Source organism: Lontra canadensis, unplaced genomic scaffold (genome assembly GCF_010015895.1).
Source record: "Lontra canadensis isolate GAN:19392208 unplaced genomic scaffold, GSC_riverotter_1.0 scaffold79, whole genome shotgun sequence".
Taxonomy (NCBI): Eukaryota; Metazoa; Chordata; class Mammalia; order Carnivora; family Mustelidae; genus Lontra; species Lontra canadensis.
The window spans coordinates 9,126,169-9,151,563 of NW_022631073.1; the positions used below are offsets into that span (position 1 = coordinate 9,126,169).

A 25,395-nucleotide genomic window follows, 5' to 3' on the forward strand; every position below is an offset into this window, starting at 1 on the left:
AGAGAATATGGCTAAGGTGATGGGATGTCACTCCTAAGTTACCTTACAAGCTACAAGACTCTGTCTTAGCAGACTAGCATCAAAGAGACTGTCCTATGGGCATTGAAGGATAAAGAGCCATGCTTTGAAATGTCTATAGAGAGAGATGGCCGGCAGGGAATTTGGGGGTTACTGGGGCCTAGATGCTCTTCTCCCAACAGCCAGTAAGCAGCCAGGCCCTCAGTTATGCAGCTGCAAGAAAATAAATCTGCCAACTCCATGAACTTGGACATGGGTTCTCCCCAGTCATGTCTTCAGATGAGAACACAGCTCTGCTGCCCCTAGACTTGGGAGACCCTGAACAGGAGACCCAGCAAAGCTACCTGAACTCCCAACCTGCAACAAATGTGAAATAATAAATGTATGTTATTTCAAGCCTGAATTCATGGGACTTTGCTACACTGCAATAGAAAACTAATCTACAAAGTGGGAAGAAAGGCTCTCTAACTCACTTACTCTAAACTACTGAGCTCCATTTAAAAAGGCAGATGGTCTGCAAGTCACTCTCTACCTTGTAATTGTTCCCTTCCCTCCCTGTCCTCCCCAAAACTGCAGGGACAGAGGTCAGGTGTGTCCTGGTCAGCAGGTAAAGAAGCATCACGAAAAGGGGAGCGCTTGGTACTCCCAGTTGGAGAATGTTGTCAACTGCTGACACTCCCATCACAGTGCTCCTGCGAAGGCAATAAGTTAGGGCTGGCCTCCAGGTGCTCTGAGGTGAAGGATGGTGAACAGACTCAGGTCTGGTATTTTCCATCCACATATGATAAAAACATGGTGCTCCGGTCTGAAAGTCTCCCTAGAACTCCTGTGTTGAATCTTAACCCCCAAAGCTGATGGTTTTAGGATGTGGGGCTTTTGTGAGGTGATTAGGTCACAAGGACACCACTCTAACCCTTACAAAGTAGCCTCAGAGAGTCCCCTAGTCCCTTCCACCCTCCAAGGACCCAGCAAGAAGATGGTTGTCTCTGAACTAGGAAGCGAGTCTTCTCCAGAACCTACCCTGAATATGCCAGCATCTTGATCTTGGACACCCAGCCTCCAGAACTGTGAGTGATAAACATCTGTTGTTTATAAGTTCCCCCACCTGTGGTACACTGTGACAGCAGCCCGACTGAGACAGTGGGCAAAAGTTCTACTAAGACCATGGCCAGCTAGGAAAGTCAGCTGAAGGCTTGAGTGGTCCCTTCAATGTCATTTTATTTTCTTTTATGCAGACTGGTGGAAGAAGGAAAAATCCCATAGATCCTTCTGGAAATTGTCAAGATGTTGGGAAGATGAATGAAAAACTTGCATAGATTGGGATGCCCACAGTTTGGACTTTCAGGGTCTAAAAGATAAAACAAAACAAAGCAAATAGGGCTTTTAGGATAAACACAATTGCCCTCTTGAGGAGGGACGAGGGAGAGAGAGGACTTCACAGTTGTGTATGGCAGTCATTCCCAACTCTGGCTGCACATGAGAACCACCTGGGGAAAGTCTTTAAAACAAACTCTAAAAAATTTAAGTATAACATAAATACAATAGAATACGCACTTCTTAAGGGTCTGGCTTGGTGAATTTTCATGAATGAGTCTTCCTGGGTGACCACAGTAAAGAACATTTCAGACACCTCAGAAATCCTCTTTATATTCTCTCCCAGCCAATATCCTAGCCACCCTGCTCCCACCTCCATGAGGGAAATTGTTATTTTGGCTTCTGACATCACAGAGAATAGCTTGGGAAGCTTTAAACAATACCAATGCTTGGGCCATACGGTGGCCTATCTGGTCTAAGGAGCTGGGTGGGGCTCAGGGCTGTAGAGCATGCAAAGGGCCCAGTATTCTGATGTGCAGTCAGGACTGGGAACAATTCCCTGGCTTAAAGCCGAGTCCCATTCCCTACAGGACAGCAAGGGAGGCCCCCGGACATTCTGGAATTCCCAGGTTCCTTCTAGGACTACAGCCAGGCTCCCTGGCCATCTTTGGATTTCACCTGTCAGGACCTGGGCCAGTTAGGGAATCACCTGGATGCTGGCGTGGCCACTGAGGCAGGTAGGTCAGGCCACGGATCTTGGTGCACATCCCAAGCCATGTGTAGGTGACAGTGGAGGTGGAGGGGACAGATAACACTCCATCAGGTCTCTGCTCCTCCAGCACAGTACCCTTTGACATTTATAAAATGGATCTGGCATTATAGTGAGAGTTTTCAATGTTCCTCAGCTTTTCATTCAAGTTCTCTCTCTAGCGTGATGTAGAGCTGTGATTATCTTTTAGAAAGTGAGCAAGCATCCCCTGGAGATCTCTGGAGACGTAAAGCCAGGGATCCCCAACAAGGGGTGGAGGAGAGAAAGAGCACAAAGGATATTAAGGAGAAAAGTCAAAGACAGACACTCACATGGCTTTTGCAGGATGGCTTGACGAACCCAAACTTCTGGGTGATCTGATTGGTCCTGAACTCTTGCCACTTGCCGTCCACCAGGGTCTGGGCTCTGATCTCGTACTTCACCAAGCGCTCCGTTCTTAGGCTAACAGGGCCGTGCTCATAGAGCAAGGTCGGGAACCCCAAGTCAGTGTGCTTTAGTCTCTGCAAAGAGGGTGATCCACCTTAGGCGGAACTGAAAGTGGGGTGACCCAGAGTTAGCGACACCTGGTTCATTGGCTCTCCCGCATAATGTGTGCCCAGAGCAAAGGGGTATTCCCCCCCAGGGCTCCATTTCCTGAGAGCTGCTGCTGCTGAGTCAGCTAGTAGCAGAGCCCTCACTCTGCAAAACCACTGACTCACAGACTGGGCTTTGGTGAACCCAGAAAAATGCCTTTAAGTCAAGCTGTACTGAATTGGAAGGTCTTCACGATTGCTTGGCCTGAATTTAAAAACCAACATAGTATTCACATGAGCATTTCAACGGGCGTTGTTACAGAATTCATCTCTCCCATCCAGTAAAATCCATTATGTAGGGAAGTGCCTGAGTCACTGAAGACCAAGAACTGACGCAAGAAAGAGATGTGACTCACTCAAAGGTATGCGATGGGGGGTGGCAAAGCTGGGGCTAAAAACTCCCTTTTCTTCACTCATGCATTTGTCCATTTATCCATTCATGATACAAACATATCTCCCCTGCATTCCAGGTACTATGTTTAGTAGTGATAAGAAAAAGATGAATGAGATATGGTTTCTCCAGGAGCTTGATGTCTTAGAGACTTATAAAGCAAATCCTAAGTGGAACACAGCAGTCCCTGGTCATATCTGTCATGATCAATGTCATCATAGTCATCATAGAGCACTTTATGGGTCAGGCCCTGTTCCAGTGGCCTTTGTACAAATTAACACAGTGATACTGCCCATAGTCAAGTGCGGTAGGTCCTCTTACCTTCTCCATCTTAAAGCTCAGGATGCTGGACATAGGAGGTTCATCGGCTTGCCAAGGTCACACAGCTCGCCAAGCAGCTTGACTTTGATTCTCTGATCTTCAACACAGTGCTCTTCCAGAAGTCTACCAGGAGCACTGAGGCGAAGCCATCTGCCTTCCTGACTTCACCAGTGTCCTGTCCACCGCCCTGCTCTGACTCTCTCAACAAGACAATTCCCTCTTCCCTTGTGGGCAATATGTGTTACCTCCACCAAAGAGGGGCCATCAATAAAGGATCACCAACCATGTACAAACTGATGATGCACTGAGCCCCGAAAGTGGAGTCAGAATCTAGAATTTAACCCCAGCTTTGTCAATAGAGGCCATTAGAATATGAAGACTTTCAGTTTGGAAATCTCCATCGATTAAACAGGCCAATGATAGCAAGTTCCCAAGGTTGTACAAATCAAATCATGTTGTAGAAACATGATTAATATCAGGCTTACAAGACATTCCATGGTCATTATTAACGAGTGATTAATCAATTATTATTGATTTAGTATGAATTGAATAATGATTTAATATGAATCTGAAAGACCGTTTCAGAGACACACCTTTCCTGGGCTCTGTCCTTCTTACCTGCATGTAAAAACTGTAAGAGGTAGTATCATGTTTGATTCCCTTTATCTCAAAGAAGAATCCATATACGGCAATCATTTCTGAATGAGTTGTATACTCCTAAATTGGGAAGGATAAACAACAAGAGGAGCAGGGAAGAAATCTTCAGTGTTCAATGGCATGAGGACACAGTAAAAAAATTCTAGCTAAAACAGAAGTGACTAATTTGACTGCTGGTTTAAAACACAACAGCAATTTTAGCCTAGAAGAGCCAAATTGTAGTGATTTCACAAATCCCTCGGGTTAGCACTCAGTGACATATTAATTGCTCTGTGTGTCCTCTGGTGGGGTGAAGAATGAATTAGGCATGTTCTTAGATGTTCAGGGGCTTGCAGACCTTTGGAATAAAGCATCTGCTCCAATTTAATGGGCCTAAAAGACACTCCATACTCATGGTATCGTGAGGTGTCCTGAACCCTGAGGTCGGCAGTCTGTCTACTTAGGCAGGTCTCTGCAAGCAAGGGGGGAGACCCAGCCCTTCCAATGCTGACCCAGAGGGGAGTTTCTGATGATAGATTCAGAGCCTCAAGTCCCTGGAACACAAAATATTTTGAGATCACTACTGGGGAGGCTTTAGAAAATCAGAGAGCAGCAATTTCTTGGAGAACCTGCCTATCCCAGGTAGCCCAAGATAGAATGCAGTCCCTGGCCTTGCATACTCCCTTAGGGACTGAGTGCCCAGATGCCTTGCAGCCAAGCTCCCTAACTCCTGCTGCTTGGATGTGGGGGAGGGACCCATCAAAATATCCACCCAGAGTAGGTTCCCCCTTGCAAGTGTAAACACAGCCTTGGAGTGGAATCTCTCATTGAGCCATTGGCAAGTCTTGATGTTTGTGGAGAAGAGAATGACCAATTCATCCCAGTTTGTCCAAGCCTTCCCTGGTTTTAGAACAGAAAGTTCTGCATCCCAGGGAATCTCCTCCATCCCTGGAAAACTAGGACAGTTGGTCCCCCTCAAGGAGAAATTCTGGATGTGCACACCTGTCCCAGGCCCCTGACTTGTGAACTTCATTTCCTAGGGTGTGGTGAACATGCAGGAGGAGACACGACAATTTCCTTTTCTGTCCTGGTCTTGCTAAGGGAGGGAAGAAGCGATAATACAGAAGTTCTTAACCAAGTGTGGAAGGGGACGGTCCTTCCCCTCGCTTGGGCCCAGTGGTCTGTACCTGGTTAAAGAGCAGCCCAAATCTCATAGCCTGGGTGGCGAGATCTTTCACGTGGACCATGTCACCTCCATTCTCCAGCTGAAAGAGAAGCCCACGAGCTACCTGGACACCAGCGCCTCTCACCATCTGCACGTTGGTTCGCTGACCCCACAACCCCGACCATGCTTGAGAAAGAGTTCTGTCTCTGGATCCCACACTCGGCCACCCAGCCAGGCTGCAGGATTTGTTGAAGCGTACCATGCGCCAGGTCCTGTCTCAATGCTTTGAGAAGATGCCAAGATGAGAATGGGAAACATGCCTGAGCAGTCTCCCCGGGGAAATAAAATGTGTACATAAATAGCCTGATCACTTGTAGAGGATGATGGTGGCCATAAAGTCACAAGCATGATCCCGCGTGGCAGCATGCATGACACTGGCAGCAGGGGGCAAAAGGAAGGAGGTGGGCTGGGTCAGAAGAACAGAAAGGGTGGGGTGCAGGGGGGACTTCCTGAGGTGTCCAGCCCCAGGGACAGTCTCCCGCCTTAACTCTGCTGTTAGAGCCTAGATCTGAGTTATGTCCAGAGACGCTCGGTTCCATGGAGTCATTATCTGCTGTGCTGGGGCACTGGGCACTGTGGTTTGCACATGACAATAGGTGTTTGTTGGGCTGAATTGAGTTTTAACCAGTGACTCATAAATCCTCAGAACTCAAACACTGCCCTACTTCATCCCTAAAAATGCATGATTAGAAACACAAGAAGTACAACAGTTTGCGTGGACAATTCACAAAGGGGGATATGCCACATGGAAAAAATATTCATATTTACTAGTAATAAAAGAAATGCATAGAGAAAAACGAGATTTCACTGTTCACTTCTCAATTAACAAAAGTGATCCAAAATAAAAATGCCCCACATTGCTGAACATGTACAAAGGGAAGTAAGCTCATTCATTCCTGGAGAAAGAGTAATTTGGTCCTAAATTTTTAATATGTATCAAGAACAAAAATGAATGTTCCTTTTTGGGCCAGTATTTTCTATTCTTAAGATCGTCTGTAAGAAAATAATTCTGGGGTGCCTGGGTCACGATCCCAGGGTCCTAGGATCAAGCCTGCATTGGGCTCCCTGCTCAAGCAGGAAACCTGCTTTCCCTCTCCCCCTCCCCCTGCTTGTATTCCCCTCTCTTGCTGTCACTCTCTCTAATAAATATAATCTTTTATAATAATAATAAAAAAGAAACAATTCTAAGTATGGTAAAATAAACTATCATGTGCAAATACGTTTCTCATACAGTCATTTATAGTAGTTAACAATTAGGAACACCACAAATTTTCCACTCTAAAGGAAAGGCAAAGTAGCAATGTTTAGAGCCAATGTTCTTGGTGGAAGAGTTTACAGCCAATAAACACAATGAGATCTTAGCAGGCGCTGTCTCTGGGCGATGGGTCTGAGGATATGTCTTTTCTTTCAATTTCTCTGCATTTAAAAAATTCCCAATAGCAAGCACATGTTACATGCGTGTCTCGGGAGTTTGGTCCAGTGGGCCATAGACCCAGTGTTCCCGGACCCCATCTCACGCTCTGGGTCAATGGCCATGGGTGCCTGGGTTCCGAGCCTGGGGTCCCCTCCCCCTCTAGCCCTCCAGGCTTGGCTTTCCCCACTGCCCCAGAGGAGGAGCCAAAACCATCTCGACCTCAATAGCCCAGGGGTTTCAGATGCAAAACACATCTCCAGAAAAAGCCAAGTCAGAAAAGCAATAAATTTCAATAATTATTTCCTTGCTGAGCTGGAAACTCACTGCGTGGTAATGGTTGGCTGTAACTCGGATCAACCAGGACTCCGGGAAGAAATTAATGTGCCTTAACTCCTCCAGATTTTTGCCTTGGAAGAAACACAAAGAGAGCATTTTTATAGTATATTCATCACAGACTGGCAGAAGTCTAATTTATGGAGAAAGGAGGAAGTTGAGGGTTGAAGACTGGAGGGTCTAACCAGGGTCCCGGAGATCATAAGGTGCGTGGAGCCCAAATGGGATGGCACCGAGCATTTTCCCCCAGTGTTCACAGCCCCCTGGCCAAACTCCTGCCCTAGTAGGGCAGGTTGGGGTCTGATCGTTGGTGTCTTTGGGGTGTCTAGAAGCAACTTGGACAGAACTAGCTGGGGTCCACCAACTATCCCTGGGCTTTAGAGCTATCCATCATATCTAGATAATGTCCTTTCATTCGCAAAGTTCTCCCGGGGGCCACCTGGGCAGCCCCAAACACATTCCCCACGAGCTTCTGCCTCTTTCCAAGACAGAGAGGCCTCTGCCAGGCCCAGCACAAGAGGCTGAGAAAGCCAGGCATGGAGCACAGACTCACAGGCTTCCCCCCAGCCGCTTGACCTGGAGGGGATGCTACTCTAAGAGGTGGGACCCGTGGCTAGAGGACACTCACGCAGCCTTTGGCAGCTGCACACGCTTTTGCAATCCATAGGGCCCTTCACCCACTATCATATTTCATGGAAGCTCTGACTATCCCCCACTTTAGACAAGGACACTGAGACCAGAAAGGTACGTTACTTTCCCAAAGTCACACAGCTTAAAAGTGACAACGCCATCGCTCAGCCTGTTCCTTCAACAATGCCTACTGGGTCTTTCCCAGGAGTGGCTGAGGGATGGGGTGAGTCCCCAGTAGCTTCCCAGGAGGCTTACCTTTGATGATGCCGTGCAGGCGCAGGCAAAGGAAGAGGGGCACCAAGCTCTGTCCTGCGTCCTGATCCAGAAAGGAATGCTTCTTGGGGAAGCTTAGCAGAGGGGAACAAGAGACTGTCATCAGACTGCTTTCTGGAACTGGTGAGGGGGAGTGGAAGTCACGTCAAAGAGACTGGTGGTTTCACCAGCCAGGAGTAGACGGGGCTTGGTTCTCTCTGGATGGGTGAGGGGTGTGGAAGCAGAGGGCAGCTGAGGCAGCCTGGGCGAGGGCTGACCCCAGAGGTTGTAATGAGGCACTGGTTCTAGTCCCCTTGCCATCCCCCACTGAGCCACGTGCCTGGCAGGTGCAGAGCATACCCAGGAAGTGACTGACAGTAACAAGGTACTGTATAGAGGATTTTGAGATACATTTTCTCACTTGGGTCTCACAAACCTTTTGTGGGCCAGAGAGGGCACGTGTCTTCGGCTCCATTTCACAGATGACTTCAGGTTCCTCCTCTACACAGGCTGCCATTTCAATAGTGGCCAATGTAGACCCTTTAAAAGTGCTTGCTCTGGCACCTGGGTGGCTCAGTCATTAAGCGTCTGCCTTTGGCTCAGATCATGATCCCAGGGTCCTGGGATCCAGCCCCACATTGGATCTCTTGCTCAATGGGAAACCTGCTTCTCCCTTTCCCACTCCCCCTATTTGTGTTCCCTCTCTCTCTCTCTCAAATAAGTAAATAAATAAAATTTTTAAAAAGTATTTTCTGGAAGGATTAAAAAGAAAGAATGTGGGTAACGAGATCTAGTAGCTGTTTCCCAATCAGGCCTTCAGCGGTTACTGCCCATATTAAACTCCAGTTAATTTCCACACGTGGCTGAGGTCAGGGCTGGGTTGAGATCAGATTCCCTTTGAGAACACACGTACACGTCGACACACACCCACCACTCTTGTTTTGAAACAACTCGTTTCATGAAAGGGTCACTTTTCACCAATGGAGACCACGGGGGTAATTTTTCCAAGTCCCTTTGGAAATGCAAAGTCATTCCTTCAAGGCAAATCCGTATGACACCAGCCAAGGGCTCTTGTAGATTATTTTTCCATGAATCAAGAGGGATGTCCAAATCGCACCCTGTCTCAGCCAGACTGAACGCACCATTGGCCCGTGTCCTGCCTCTGCTGGGGGTGCCCGCCAGGCTGCCGAGGACCATTTGCTTTCAAATGGGAATTCTTGGGACTCTCCGTGTGAGTGGTCCCAGGAGAGAGTGTAAGGATGCTGAGGCATTGTGGAAGGAGAGAGGGGCACAGCAACAAATGAGTTGATTCAATCCAATGATTATTAATTAGAATCTGCTGGGTGCCAGTCTCCAGGAGCGGACAGGTCAGGCATGCGTAAAGGACGGCTGATACTTTCAGGAACGCAGTGCTAGTGATCCCGGAACCAGCCCTCCATTCCCCAGGGCAGGTGGAGCTGGGCTAGTGTGGGCCATACCAGGGCCCAAGAACACAGTATCTTAGCCAGACAAATAACACTCGCTTGCCTCTCTCTCACCATTTAACCAAGGAACGAACTCCATGCTATCACGTGGGGTGCAGGTGCCAAGGAGGGAAGAAGGGGCCAGGCTGGCACAGTCCCTCTCGTTCCCTGTCAAGCTGAGTGCTCTGGGGAATGAGCCTGCGCCCTTGGCAAGGGTTCCCACAGCCCGGCACTGCCCCTAGAATGAGAACCTGCTGGAGCTGTGGGTTAAAGACAGTTTCAGCCCAAAAGGGAAAGGACAGTAAGAGGACAGCACTTCAGTGACTCGGAAGCCCCGGACACCAACTCTGCAGCTTTGTGAGAAGGAAGCCGACACCCCTGAGTCTCCCTGGGGCAGGTGCTCAGACCTCAGAGCCCATCAGCCAGGAGCTCTCTGGACAGACCACCTCTCTCCGAGGATTCAGGGAAGAGTTCTGTTGAGATACGTGATTGGACTTTAAGATCCCTTTGGGTCACAGGGACGGGGCATTGGTGGTGGCCAACTTGCGAGGTCATGAGTCCGCTCATCCATTGTCCAGCCATTCTTTGGCAAGGTGTCAGTCCCAGGCCAGCTGGCCATCAGTCACGGGACTGAGCCTCCCTGAGCTCGAATCCCCTTCTCTGTCCTGTGGAGACAAACAGCCATGGGTGATGGTGCTGGGCACAGTACACCAGCAAGGACTCCCCATCTCGTGACCACCACCACTGTCCTCTTGTCCCTGGGAAAGGGACTTAGAGTCAAGCTGGCTAAGTGCGTGGACTTTGTGATCACTGCCACCCTGTAAATGGCCCAAGCCCGGGGCCACCTCCAAGGAAGAAAGTAGTGGCCTCTGCTGATCTTCTAAAATCTGAAAGCACGAGCATCAGGGGGCTGTGGTCCAACACCTTGAACGAGTCAGTAGAGCCCCGCCCCTGGAACCCGGGGAGGTCCACTGTCACAGAGCCAGGACTCTCTGAGGCCTCCTGAGGACAGCCTGGGGCATTTCCCCCCTCTCCTGGCTCCTTTCAGCTGTCCGGAGACAGAGGCTTCGACTGTCTCGGGCTCAACCATGAGTGCATTCACCCCACTTCAAACAAAGAGAGAAAATGCTGACGCTAAGTCGGGGGCCTCTTTGCGTGGCTCTGCTGGTGCGATCGAGTGCTGGCGTGGGCCCCCTGGCACTCGGTGCCATGTCTGTGCCAAGATCTCTCTGGGTTTAGCACCGACTTTTCTGGGGCAAACTTCAGGCGATGGTGTCTGCCTCCTCAAGTTCTTCAAGAAACCCTTGGGTCATGACCCCTTCGGGGAGGACAGTTCCTAGGCCTTGAGACTGAAAGACACACCCGGGTTGGCTCTGGGTCCTGCTTTCAAGGGCCCGGGGACAAATCCCCCACAGACTTCCTGAAAGGCAGTGCCCGGGACAAGTGCCCCTCTGACTGTCACAGGTTGTCATTTTAGAGCTGCCCTTCGCCACAGCCTTCTCACTTCCCCCATCCTGTCATATGTTGGTCATTTGCCCTTCCTGTGAGCATCTGACTCAGAGCCCCAGTACCCCAGGGCTTGATTGTAGCCTTAAAATATACCCTTCAGAATTCTGACCCATGGTACTCCACGGACAAGCCTCGGGGACTTTATGCTAGGAGAAATAAGCCCAACACAAAAGAATGAACACTCTGCCATTCCACGTAGGCGAGGTCCCCAGGATAGTGGGATTCACAGAGATAGAAGCGGAGTGGTGGGTTCGCTGGGGCAGGGGGCTGGCTAGCTGCTACTGTTGAATGGACGTAGGGCTTCCGTTTGGAAAGATAAAAACATTCTGGAGATGGAAGGAGGTGATGGTCACACAATAGTGTGAATGTGTTTATTTATTGCCACTGAACTGAACACCCCAAAATGGTTAGAATGGTCAATTTTATGTTCTGCATGTTTTACCATAATAAAAAAGAATGAGGGTTAAAATATCACTCCATTCCTATGAGCAATCCATGAAGTAATAGTTTACATTTTAAGGTGAAGTTTGAAGAAAAAAGTTACACACTTTGGGGCAATAAATCAATGAGAAAAAACAATGAGAAAAAAAACAAATGAGAAAAAAAAAAAAAAACAATGAGAAAGGAACACGGCTTTTTTCAAAATGGAACTCGGTATAGAACTGGCCACCTTCAGCCAGCCGGGAGCCAGGACCCGGTCCTCTTGGCTCCCAACCCCACAGCCCAGTACATGAAAATGATTCTGACTGCTGCCACCACCGCCATCGCCTAGTAGACGCCCCTGCCCAGTGACCTTGCCTCTGTCCCGATATGCTAATGTCCATGCAGGAAGGTCAGGTCCTCGCCCGAAGTCTCCCAGCCAGTTCATAGCAGGGGCGGGAGCCAGACCCCGAGCTGCCATCTGCTAATGTACATCTTATTTACCGAATGTATGGTCTGGGTCTGCTTCTGAGGTGGGAAATGCCACGAGGACGGGGCTTGGTGTCTGTTTTTGCTCTCCTCCTCTCCGTGGTTCCTGCAGGGCCGGGCGCTCCGTGGGCTTGCAGTATGTTGAGTGAATGAATTGGATGAGGAGCTGGTCCCACCGACCTGGCAGCTTCCATCCTCCCATCCCTTCCCTCCACTCGCCCACAGAGTCTCCTCGAGGAGGGCCAGCTGTCCCCGTCCCCAGCGCGCACACGCGCACACGGGTGCACGCAGACGAGGCTATTACGTGCTGATTTTCCTGTGCTCGTGGGAGTCCCACTGCTGCCGTTGCCGGCTTATCTGCCAGGCCGAGTCCTGGCAGACATTCATCGAGACCCTGTTCCACGTCATCTTGACAACGAAGTCGGTCCTGACTGTAAGGGCCTGGTTGGCCAGAGGGAGTCATTTTGTGTTTATGTAGTGAACTTAGATTGACCCTAGGCACTAAACTTAGATTGACCCCGCCCCTCCCAGAGGAACTTCCTTGCAAAGCCCAGATACAAGGGCGGGTCAGGCCAGGTGAAGACAGCCAATCAGTGGGGCGCGCATATATCTACTAGGGTAAATTGAAATTCAATTGGCCACCCGTGTGTTACCTAGCAGTTTTTTCTGTGTGTGGCAGACTTAGCATGACTGTGCAGTTTTCTCTGTGTATTGCAATCTCATTGGCTACCTGTGGATAGCCCGGCTAAAGGGCCTCTATAAAAGTACGTCTGTGAGGTTGGGAGGGGTCGCCTCTTTCCAAGAGACGGCCCTGACCGGTCAGTTTGATTCTCGATGCTTGGCGCAAAATAAAGCTTTGCTTGATCTTCGCTTTGTATCAGTCTCGCTCCTTTGATCACGGATCCTAACACTGACCTTTGCCCCAAGGCAGAAGTGGGTCCAGAAATAATAGTCATTTGCTCTGCCCTTTGTAAGGACTCTTGAGTCAGACACTTCTCACGCCGAGACCCCTGCCACATCTCTAATCTTGCCAAAGATGATGCACTGGGGCTACCCGGTTTGGGTGGAAAGCCAAGAAGCCACAGGAGGGAAGTGAAAACTTAGCAAGGCATAGGGATCAATGATATTTAGAGACTTTGAAAACAAAGGAGCTTCAGCATCCAGAGAGCCAAACTCTAGGGGAGCAGGGGCAGCGTGGTCAGAGCAAGAGAAGAAATAAAAAAGGGCAAGAAACACCAAAGTCCAACGATGAGAAACCCTGTTGCCCCCAGATATATCCACCTCCCTGCACAGGGCTTGGTTATCTGAGACAGAACCATCCGATAGCTCTCATGGCCGTGACTCATGGGATGTTTCAAAATGAATGTTCTGGTTAAGAGATCAGAGTTGTCACACCAGGGGTGCCCAGTTTCATGATGACTCTGGGGCCACATCTGCAAACGCCACTCTTTAATCACAGTAGACACGTGGCTGATGGCTTCCCTGTCACATAGCCTCACAAAGCGTGTCCTTGGAAACATCAGTGGGCTCAGGTGTCAGAGATGTGGGGGGCCACGGAGTGGCTCTATGCCAAGGCTCCCCTCACAGGACATGAGGGGAGCATAGCGTTGGCTTTATCAGGACAGTGCCCACTCACACGGTCGGCACGTGCTCTTGTTCTCTCTGCAAAGAGAAGCTCAAGGGAGGAATCTGTCCAGTGAGCAGGTGAAATCTGGGAGGGCTTCCTGGAGGAGTCCTTGGGTCAGACTGGGATAGCACCAAGGAAGGAGGGGAGACTCAGCTGCAGAGCTCATAGAAATCTAGGAGTTGGGATCACATGGAAATTGGCTTTGCTGGTGGCTGTCAATGACCTCCTCCTGGAGAGTTTGTAAGCCCACTGCTGGAACCCATCCTTGTGTCAGAGAGGGACCCAATTAGTGATCAATCAGTCCGTTAAGGATTAGAATTACAGGTCAATCCATGACTTTCCCTCAAAGCAGAGAATCTCAAAATAAAAGAAGTTCGGGGGAACCCAGGTCAGCTCCTACCCCACCACCATGTTGCTGATGGATCCTGAGCCCGCCCCTTGCCTTCCCCGGCCATCTGTCCCTGGATGGAGTTTACAGATGCTCCGGGAAGTGAAAGGGAGGGCAGACATTAAAAGTGTGTACTGTCAGGTTCTATTTATACAAAGTTCAAAAGCAGCCAAGACATCTTGAAAGGAAAGGAAGCCAGGATGTTGTTTGCCTTTTTCTGGGAAAGGTGGGGACAAAGATAAGACACTCCAGGTGGCTGGCCATGTCTGTCTGTGGGGCTGGGTGCTGCTCACACTTTCTGGAAATCCACTTTGGGTTCACACACTTTTCAGTATGTATTTTATACTTTGATGAAAAATGTGCTTTTTAAAAAAGTGCAAAGTTTGCCTGCCTCTGGCTTTACTCCAACTGAGGAGACTTTCCAGCTCTCCTGGATGTCCTCAGACTGCTAACTGGAAAGAAATGATGACTTTTCCTCTGTGGACAGAGGCAACAGCTTTGCTTACATTTTTTGTTTTCCTACAAGGAAATGTTAAATTTAATTCTGGCCAGTCTATTTGTTTTTCTAAATTAACCATTGCCAGAAAACAGACTGTGGGTGCTGAGGGGAGCGTGTGTGCGTGTGTGTGTGTGTGTGAGTGTGTGTGAGTGTTTCCTTCCTATAATATTATACTTAGCAATGAAAATAAGTTGGAAGATGTTCATACACATCTAGCTAGGCAGAGAAACTTCCCTTTCCCCTTTCTTTCCATCAGTGTCCCTGGCATAGAGTGAGTGTTCAGTAACTATGTGTTGAATGCATAAAACATTGAAAAAAATCAATGGATAAAAGAAAATAGGAGAATAAGAAAGGCTTGGACCTGTGTCTTTATTTGCAGGCATTATTCAAATACCTTCCCTTGTGGCTTGTTTTCTGGACATTGCTAAGAGAGATCAGAAAAGAGGCATCTGGTCTATTTTTACACCATCACTGCCCCAAGCCCTCCCGATGTGGATGCTGGGCTAGCCAAGACCACATCCAGCGCGGCAGTGTGGCTTGTCCCCAGGGCTCACAGGACCCCCCTTCCCCAGCTCAGATTCAGGTGCCTTGGCCCACTGCCACACGTTATCAAAGTACAGTCCCTTTGGGGAAGTCCGCATCTGGTGATGGCCTCAAAATGTCCACTCTGAGCACTGGGAGACTCCTTAATAAATCACTCTGCCATTTACATTACGTCACCAATAGTAGTAACTTTAAAAACTGGGCCAAAGGGTCAGCTTCCTTGATTCTCATTCCTAAGCCTACACATTGTCTCCCAGAGGCAGCTGTCTCATCTTTTAATGCCCCATGGCACATCCCTGTTGGCGGCCACAGAAGCATGGCTAGCTATCCCCCTTGGCCTCACTGAACTGTGTAGTTTAGTTCCCCTGGTGACCCGGCTCTGGCCCAGGTCTATGAGCAGAGATGCCTTCTCACTGCCCGGGCCTTCAGGCCACCAGCCCCATTGGGCCAGCAGCCCTGAGGCCCTGCCCTGCTACGGGTCAACCCCAGGGATGGGGCTGGCCAGGACGGGGTTGGCCAATACAGAGCAAGGGAACCACCACCGCTCACTGCCATGTCTGGGGTAGACATCGCTAACCCACCAAGACGTAATTTCTCCCTGAGTCTAGAGAAAGCCTTAGAACCCTTCCTTGTCCAGAACACCAAATGGGCACCTGCCACGAGTCACCTGCCTCTGAGCCCCATTACTCTTAGTTGCTACAGACAAGGCATTCTCTGAATTTTACTTCAGCCTATGAAGACCCACTTCTGTGAGGGGAACCAAGCTACGTGAGAACGATGGATGGGAACTCATCACTCAGTAAGCCCTTCCGTGCACAGCACGGTGCCGGGAAGCGAGGGCTGAGATGAAGGCCCACACCCCCTTCCTTCAAGCTGCTCATGATGCTCCTGGGGGTCAGGACGCAGGTACCACCATGTGGTCATAAGGGAAATGGTCACAGAGGCTCTCCAGAGAGGCCTCGCCATGCACAGAGTGGCAGAGTGGGTAGAGCAGCCTGGGGTCAGGAAGCAGGAGCAGCAAGTTCAGGAGATAACCGAGGTTCAGGAGACTGGGGTCCCCGGGCACATGCATTTGGGAGGTGGAAGCCATCGATGAGGGAGCACCTTAAAGGTGCCCCTGTTCTGGGGCAGGAGACCTGGGATGGGAGGAGAACCACCTATAATCCTAAAAATGGGCACATGGTCCTCAAGGTCGGGGGTGGGCCCGGATGACTACAGTGAAAGGGCACCGAGGCCCAGATGGTGCGTCTCCTCTGGGGTCACAGAGCTTGCTGGAGGGGAGCTGGAGGGAAGACAGGCCCCTGGGATTCCCTCCTGCGCTGTGTCTGAGAACATGGGGCCAGGAGGAGGTATGGACACCAAAAGGAAACTCACAAGTGGTTTCTTACCAGGTACGAGGTGGCATCGGGGGCTCGGGAAGTGCCATGAAGGGAGGTTTGGGCTCAAAATGGAACCCAGTGTAGATGCGAGAGAAATGGAAAAGCTAATGACAGAGGGGAGGAGCCTGGGGACCCCAGCTCAGGAAACCCAAGGACACTCCCCAAACTCCGCGGAGGGGGCTACACACCTGAGAGCCTCATTCCCAGTGTTTCTCCCACATTAAAAACACAGTTTCCACATCCCAGCTCATTTCCTACCTCCTGGTTCTAAGCCGTTTCCAGTATGAGTGCTAACTTGGAGCCAAATAGCAAGTTTTCCTGGTGCGTGTGACTCATAGGAAAAAGTGTCTTTTGGGCTATTAAAAGAGTGGGGGGGTTGGTTTAAGCATTTGTGTTCAAAGCAAATTATATAGAAACTAAGCAAAGTGCATGTCATTCTGGCACTGACTACCGCTTTCCCCAAATAATGAGGCAGGAAAAGTGAGCTCTGTAGTTAACATCGTGCACAGATGTTCCAGAAAAGGATTAAATGCGTCAGAACAATGCAAATGAAAACTTGGCTTAAACAGGTCAATCCGCTGATGAGTATGGGGCAGATGTGTTTATCTGTGAAACTCATACGTGTACAAGAAACGGAGCCTCTGGGCTTCCTGGGACACACTGGATGGTGCCTGGAGACCCCCTTCCTGCCAAGGTGGGGGGCAGGCTCCTCAACCGGACAGTGACGGTGATGCCATCAGTGACTTCCTCCAGGCAGAGCCTGAGGACCACCTGGGACTATCTTTGGCGACAGGACCCCCACACCCCACAGCCAGCCTGTGTGATAGACGTGAGTGTATTCACAACGTATCAATTGAGGCTAGAGACGTGCAAAACGGAGCCAGTAAACCACCAATTTCAGCCTCTCCCGACCCTGCCCCGCTGCCCCCAAGCTACCACAGCTTAACGGGGGACTCTTGATTGAACAGAGAGAAAACTCACAACAGACAGCAGAGCAGGGAGGGGAGGACACACTGTAGGTCCTCAGCTAACAAAAACACTGAACCTAGAGGCAGCCTCAGAATCTTTCTTAACCCGGCATGCAGGGAGCTTTACTGAACCAGCTGGAGCGGACGCAAGAGGGGAACCCTATCAGCCACCCTAGGAATGGGCAGCAAAATGCCTTGGGATTCAGCAGACCTGAGCTCAAGTCCGACCCCGTCACTTGCGTCATCTCTGACAAGATAGTTCATCTCCACCTTGAGTTTCTCCATCTGTAAAATGGGAATAAAACCAGCCCCAGAGTCCAACTGAGATTACAAATACAAAGTGCCATTATCAGAATTACGGCACTTAACACGTAATTAAATGGTGTCCATTAAGCTGAAATGACTGTTTTTGACTGCTCTTTTGAGATCTAGAATTTCTAGAATTCATAAGTTTAGAGAGTATAAGAAACTGAGCTAATTCTATGAAAGCTTTGTGCATTCAAATGCTTTTCCATTTGTCTAGGAAATTCACGATGTCATCTGCTCTCATGAAACATAAGGGAGGATGACCTGGTCTCATTTAGACACATTTTAAACATGATGTTTTGAAGGTTTGGTAATAAATTTTTCTGAATGAAGGGAGTACTTTGTACATCATGTCTTTTACTGGACAGAACAAGAGTTCAGAAGCACATGGTTATCTCAGGTTATAACACCTATATATTCGCATTTTCAAGTACTCCAAGGGCTCCAAGGATCCTGATAACCTTAAGTCCCATAAAGAAAATTGCATTCAGTGCACTCTGGGTGATGCTATGAAAAATCGTATCCCTGAGGCTTTTGCTCCAGGATATTATGAGTGTAAAAACCAGCGTATATGCATTTCATCAATCTGCACGGTTACGTTACCTTTTAAAAAACGCCAGCACAGTTTCATGCACCGGAACCGTCTGGATTTTGTGGTTCAGTTGCAAGAAGACCCACAAAAGTAGTGTTTTCAGAAGATGAAACTCATTAAAAGTGAACAACCTGGCCAAAATGAAAGAGAAGAAATTTGAGGAGTAGCAACAACTCAGGCCATTTGTAAGAAAAAACAGAAAGTTAAGAGTGAGTTTAGGAAAGAGGCAACACCACCCCTGAGTCTGCAGGTCACTTCAGACAAAGAGATGTTAAATGACGTTCTCAAGGTCATGTTCTCAGGGTCACGGGACCCAGTGACCCATCGGTGATCCTTAGTGGGAGCTGGGATGTGACCCTAAGCAACCTGCCCCCCACCGGCTGTGGTGCCAAGCCAATGGCCGGCTTCAAAGAGACAGGAGTGCCCGAGATGTTTTCATCTGTTCTTTCATTTAATTCTGTACAACAATCCTGCAAAGTTGGGGTATGTTCCTTACTTATATAGATAAATTCAGACTGACCCTATATTTATTTAAAATTTTAATATTTCATTCATTGTGGTTTTTGCATTAATTTTGATTTTAAAATACTGCACCACAATATACTTATCACAGCAGCTGAGGTCTTTTGGAGCCCCTCTTAAGTTTTGCACTGAGATAAATGCCTCCATCATCACTTCCTAGTTCCAGCTGGGACTGAGGGCAACGTAACTGAGTTGAGTTCGCAGGACTGTGGGGGCAGAGCTGGGCAGGGGTCAGTCCAGCCCCAGGATGGCCATGGAGCCTCCCGCAGATGCTTGTATCCATAGACAGTGGTGACAGCAGGTGCTAAGGTTTCCTTAAGTGGCATGCTGTTTCCTGTCACTGCTCTAACAAACCACCATGAACCAAGTGGCTTAAAACAACACACATTTATGGTCTTATGGTTCTGGAGGTCAGAAAAACAAAACGGAGCTCACTGGGCTAGGATCAAGGTGTGGACCACATTCTTTCTGGAGACTCTACAGAGAACCATTTCCTTGCTTTTTCCAGCTTCCAGAGGCTACCCACATTCGTGGCTTACGGCCCCTTCCTCCGTCCTCAGGCCAGCAGCACAGCACCTTCCAATCTCTTTCCAGCTCTCACTTTCCTGCCTGTGGTCTTCCACGTGCAAGGATCCTTGTGATTACACTGGGTCCACCCAGGCGATCCAGCACACCCTCCCCAGCTCAAGGTCATCCGTCTGCAACCTTCCTTCCCCTTTGCCATGCAACCGAATATATTCACAGGCTCGGGTTGGAATGTGGACATTATTGAGCCAATGACATACACAGAGATCATTAGCGCAGGGCCTGGCATGGAGGAGTGAGCTAACGAACCGCACCGCTGACTCCCAAGTGACAGGGCTGGGTCCTGGCTGTGGAGCCCACGCTTTGCCCGCAGTGACATGAGACTTCTTATCTAGAAACAAGTGGTGAGGAGGAGTGTCACTCCCTACAACGTCAACTCTGTAAATTAAGGAGGTCTCCCGGAGAGCTTCTCCAAAGCCTCCCACCAGCTTGATTATCTAAGAAGTCATTCCAGCCGGTCTTAATACCCTTGATATTTCCCACCATGAGCACAGGGATGGCATGTTTGGCTCCCTAACCTATCAGAGCCTCTGCGTCCACCACTTTGAGTGGTCTTGGTGGGTGGGTCCCAAGCTAAATGTGACTCTAAAGGAAGTGGAAAGGTCACCCACCCACCTTTCACACTATTTCTGGCCACAGGAGAATGTCTCTTTGCTTTTGTTTTCAGGCCACCTACAGATGCATGGGCTTTGATGCTGGTTAGACAGGATCAAATTTGTCACTGTCTGGGCAATGAGGGTGAGAAGGGATGGGGGATGTCACAGAGCCTGTTAGTACATGATGTGCCCACACAGAACTCCGCCAGTCCACCAACCAGCTCTGGTTGGGGAGCTGCGTGACGCCTGGTGCAGAATCCAAGCCCCAGGTCCCTAAACCTGGAGGTTCTTTGGGACTTCACCAAAGAGGAGCCGGCAGCAGCAGGGGAGGAGTCCCTGGGGCTCCATGAATCAGGGTCCTGGTTTTACTTTTTTTTTTTTTTTTTTTGCGATGAGGATGAGATACGCCTGGTTTTACTTTTATTATGAAGGGTAATTGTTCAAATAAAGTCCTCTGTCTTTAAAGATTTATTTATTTGAGAGAAAAAGAGTGTGTGCGTGCGTACAGGCGGGGGAGGGGTGTCAGGGCAGGCTCCGCACTGAGCGTGGAGCCTGACACAGGACTAACTCAGGACCTTGAGATCACGACCTGAGCTGAAACCAAGAGTTGGACGTTTAACTGACTGCACCACCCAGGTGCCCCAGCCCCTCCATCTTTAGGCCAAGTTCCAGTCCCCTGAAGTACTGGTTCCTGCTGAGGACATTCTAACATATTTTCATTTACTCAAGAGCTCTGATGGCCTCACAGAACCCAGAGATCCTAAACTTCCCTCCAGCACAGGTGAACATCTGGGCTGTTCTACCTGTGTTTACGGGTGCTCAGTAGTAGCCATTGGGAGGTAAGTGGTATTTGTTCAAGAGAAAAATGTTAACAAGACACTGCTTGCCTTTTTTTTTTTTTAAAGAAAATTATACATAAATAATAAGGGCCCCCCTTTGAGTACAGACTATGAAGAAAGCTGTATCAGGGCAAATAAGAAAGCATGAACAAGGATCCCGAATAAATAAAAAAGCAAAATAAAACAAATGGCTCTTAGAAAGGGAATGAAAAATTGCTCTCTATCCATTCACTGGAAGCCTGCACAACTTCAAATTGAAAATGCTAATTAGATAAGTAAGCATCGACATGGAGAGAACACAGCTCCTTGTGTCAGAAAACGAAGGAGGCTGGAGAGCACTACGGTCACGATGAGAACATTGATTCGAAGTTTAAGGTTTTTTTTTTTTAAGATTTTATTTATTTATTTGACAGAGACCACAAGTAAGCAGAGAAGCAGGCAGAGAGAGAGGAAGAAGCAGGGTCCCCGCTGAGCAGAAAGCCCGATGCAGGGCTCGATCCCAGGACCCTGAGATCATGACCTGAGCCGAAGGCAGAGGCTTTAACCCACTGAGCCACCCAGGCGCCCCTGAAGTTTAAGTTTTTACGAAACGATATTACACATTATTTATAGACACGCACATATGGAGTAAGAATACAATCACAGGACTGGGTTCATGCAGGCCCGGGACAATGGTCTGATTGTCTTGGGGAGGGGTAGAGGCCAAGAGGATGCTGGGAAGGGAGCATGGTCGATTCTGCTTTGTTGGTGATGTTTTCTTTCTTATGACAAAATGTCACTGTTCATTTTGGGAGGGAGGTCCAATTGTGTGTTCTAGTCGCCTCCTAACTTTAAAATTGTTTTACAATAAAAACTAACCATCAATATCCTTATTGATCTTGATTATCAATAGGGAAAAATTAGTCCTCATGCAGAGCACAGCGGTGGGCCGGGGTGGTGATCACCGGGGCTTTGAGGCCACTCAGACCTGTGTTCAAATCCCAACTCTCATGCTGCGTGCAGGGAAACTGGGGCAGTCCTTTCATTTCCTACACGTGAAAACGCAGGTAACAGCATCCACCTCACTGTGTGGCTTTAGGAGTTAGGCCAATAACCCACTCAAAGTGTCCTGTATACAACAAGTGCTCAATAGTTGCCATTAGCCAGAGAAGCATCAGCTTCAGGAAGAAACTGTTTGAGAGCCATGCCCTATGGTGCTCCAGATGTTGTGGAACTGGCTCACCATGGAGGACAAGGGTGACTTCTCCTGGGAATTCCTGAGCCCTCAGGACTGATGGTGTCATGGGTAGGAAGCCCAGGAGAAGTGGACAGAGCCTGGGCTGTAGGGCGGCTTTCCATGTAGATAGGAACTGGACAGCTGGCGGAGTTTTCCACTTCTAAGTCTACCAGGAGCTTGGCTTCCAGAAAAGCAGAAGCTGGAACGAAGCTTTCATAGTATTGGAGTTCATGGAACAGGGTAACCTAGTGCTGACCTCTGAAGAGAAAGTGAACTGGCAGCTGAAGGCCCAGGCGAAGAAATGAAACACCAGAGTCCCCAGAGGTCAGGGAAGCGGTGTGTAGTTTACGCAAGGCTGTTTACGAAACCCAGAGGAAGACCAGGTCAAAGGGGCTTCAGATCGAGAAGGTGAATGGCCCAGAAGCTGAAGCATCTGCTGAGATGGACGTTGTTCCCACGAGGCTTAGAGACCCACACACCATGACCAGAAGCTGGGGGACGGGCCGCTGTCTACCCTAAGTGGGCCGAGGGGGATGGGCCATCCCTGACCCCTCACGTGCTGGCATTTCCACACAGTCCCTCTGGGGCCATGTGACTTGCCAGGACAACCCAGCTGAGCTCTGGCTGCTGGGCAGCGTGGCCTCTGGAACAAATGACGAGACAGTGTAGTGTGGAGGGAGGGAGCCTGGACTTTGGAGCCTGAGCTCTGGGCTTGAGCCAGCCCTACGTTTTATTGTCTCTCTTATCCTTGGGACACTAACTGCACCTGTCACACAGGGCTGTGGGGCTTGAAAGGGACGGTGCACAGAGCAGGGCACCTACCCCAACGGGCTCAATAAACGTGAACTCATCTAAAGGTTCTTTTTTTTTTTTAATTAACATATATTATATTATTAGCCCCAGGGGTACAGGTCTGTGAATCGCCAAAGGCAAGGGAAGCAAGGGCAAAAATGAACTATTGGGACTTCATCAAGATCAAAAGCTTTTGCACAGCAAAAGAAACAGTCAACAAAAGCAAAAGACAACTGACAGAATTGGAGATATTTGCAAATGACATATCAGATAAAGGGCTATTATCCAAAATCTATAAAGAACTTATCAAACTCAACACTCAAAGAACAAATAATCCAATCAAGAAATGGGCAGAGGAGATGAACAGACATTTCTGTGAAGACGACATCCAAATGGCCAACAGACACATGAAAAAGTGCTCCATATCACTCGGCATCAGGGAAATACAAATCAAAACCACAGTGAGATACCACCTCACACCAGTCAGAGTGGCTAAAATTAACAAGTCAGGGGATGACAGATGCTGGCGAGGATACGGAGAAAGGGGAACGCTCCTCCCTCCTACACTGTTGGTGGGAATGCAAGCTGGTGCAGCCGCTCTGGAAAGGTTTGTTCTTAATCAGCTGTGGTCCAAGATGGCAGACCCACCAGCCAACCAGCGTGCCCAGGTGAGGCGCCCGAGCCTGGGTAAATGTCTCAGACCCCACCAGGCACCAGGTATGGCCAGGCCCCGATTTCCAGCACCTTCTGTTCCCCACCTCCCTCCAGCTTCAAAGCAGGTGGGGGCTAACAACACCACAGCGACCCGCGACCGAGGAGAATCTGCATGGGGGAACGTGAACAGGAGGTCAGGGCGCTGCCAGCTGAAAGCCTCCAAGGCACAAAGGCTGATGACTTGCTTGAGGCCACGCAGGGCCCTTTCCCCTGTCGCTGGGATGGCTCTGGACCGTGTGTGTAGACAGCTCCTGGGGAGCGGCGGGAGGAGCAGGACCCTGTTCCCACATCAGTCATGTCTCCCCAAGCTTGTGCGTCTAGACGCTTGACGTGGTATGTACTTGACCTCTTTTCCTGCCTCATGTACATTTTGTAAGGCCCATTCCATCACCGAGGCTCTGGCTGTGGTCAGACAATTTTTCCCTGTTCTTGGTTAAATGCTACCAGGGTGCGACAGCTCAGTCTTTCCAAGGGAGGGACAGTGTTAGGAAAAGTCTAAGGGATGCCATGTTTATCTTTTCTTCAATGCTTGTGTAACCTTTGCTCTGCTGGAGGGTGGGGGAGGGCACATGTGGGGGGGTGAGGAAGCAGCAGGGAGTGGGGCAGAATGACACCAGGAGGCTGCCCAGATTCCCCGGGGCGCTCCTGATAATACGGTCTCCCTCAACATTAGAACTCTGTTCTAACAACCTCATTACTCTTTAAGTGTGAGAACATCGCAAGCCACTCGGTAAATTCAAACCAACAGTGGAATGAATCTGTCCAGATCTGATTTCTGAAATCCGATTGCTTTCTATGCCATGAGCAGGAGTAGACATTTCATCTCTGACATAACGGCTACAAAGTTTAGTAGGATTTACTTCTCGCTTTTGAAGTTCACCCCAAGGGGATACAATCCTGGTAACTTGGCAATGACCTTGTAAGGAGGTCCAAAGATCCTGACAGGTAAATACAGCCTGTCACCCTAAACCAGAATGTTCTAAAGGAGAGTGCCGGGCCAGTGACGTCAGCTATTAACATCAATGCCGCCTCGCGTATGGTTGGTAATTGCACTGTGGTCACATTAAAAAGTTCTTTTTATCAGCAAATAAACACGGAAGCATTTAGGAGAAACTGTAGCTGGTGTAGGCAACCTGCCCCCAGAGGCTTCAGGAGCAAGACGTGGGTACGAAACTCCGCACAGATGCAGATAATTGAGCAAATAGCAGAGATTGAACAAAACAGGGTAAAGGGTATATAAATATTCTTTGTGCCATTCTTACTATTTTAAGTTTGAAATTATTTTCAAATAGACTATGTTTAAAAATACTTTTCACTTGTGACAAAACCAGAAAGCCCTTTTGACTTCGTTAATGGCACGTCTAGAAATCTAATGTGGGAAAATAGTCTGAGATAAACACACGTACTTTGAAGGAGAGATCACCACGGTACTGTATTTATTTTGGTAATACACTAGAAATAACCTAAAAGGTCAAGCACTGGGGATGTTTCCATGAATGACTCGAAGGACCAGAAGGAGCCAGCCAGAAACCAGGCATTTCGGGCAGGAGGGAGAGCACACCTGTGTGTGGCAGGTGCTCAGCGGGGCTGGAGTCTCAGGTGGCCCCATGGATGTCTCGTGGCTGCTGAGACAGAGGGACAGATGTGTGCACCAGAGGCCCTTGGGCTAGAGACGTTCTCAGTGGGGGTCAAGAGCAGACACAAGACCCTGACTTAGAGGTCCCTGCAGTGGTCCAGAGAACAGCTGATGGAGGTCTAGGCTCTGGCTGGTGCCCAAGAAGAGAAGCCCGTAGAGATGGGCTGGGTGCGGGAGTGTTACTGACGCACTCAGGGTGAAGGCGAAGTGGGTGTGGAAGCGTTCCCAAGGTTCTAGCTTGAGCAGCTGGTGAAGGAACACAGGGCGGGGCCCCAAGGGTTGGCTGTTAGCTTGAGCTGTCAGGTCAAATGCATGTCTGGGTCAGAGCTGTTCGGGAGAGGAGTCAGAGCTAAAGATAGAAACTGACTTAGGATAAGAGGTTTTATTTTCTGTTTTCTGATTTTCTCTATTTTCCCTTTACCACCATGAATGTGTAT

The 25,395-nt window shown here is 49.2% G+C and overlaps 1 protein-coding gene across 2 annotated transcripts in view; it reads right to left on the minus strand.

Annotated features, from left to right (window-relative positions):
* Positions 1–1,218: 1,218 nt before the first annotated feature.
* BTBD16 (BTB domain containing 16) overlaps positions 1,219–25,395 on the minus strand; it is a 41,422-nt gene continuing 17,245 nt past the window's right edge. For both annotated transcript variants that reach the window (XM_032882207.1, XM_032882206.1), the window contains exons 9-15: positions 18,070–18,189; positions 7,879–7,970; positions 6,985–7,067; positions 5,209–5,286; positions 4,004–4,102; positions 2,413–2,601; positions 1,219–1,366 (exon numbers count right to left, since the gene is read on the minus strand). In XM_032882207.1, coding sequence (XP_032738098.1) covers positions 1,298–1,366; positions 2,413–2,601; positions 4,004–4,102; positions 5,209–5,286; positions 6,985–7,067; positions 7,879–7,970; positions 18,070–18,189 — 730 coding nt within the window. In that variant the 3' untranslated portion in view covers positions 1,219–1,297. The remainder of the gene's footprint in view (positions 1,367–2,412; positions 2,602–4,003; positions 4,103–5,208; positions 5,287–6,984; positions 7,068–7,878; positions 7,971–18,069; positions 18,190–25,395) is intronic.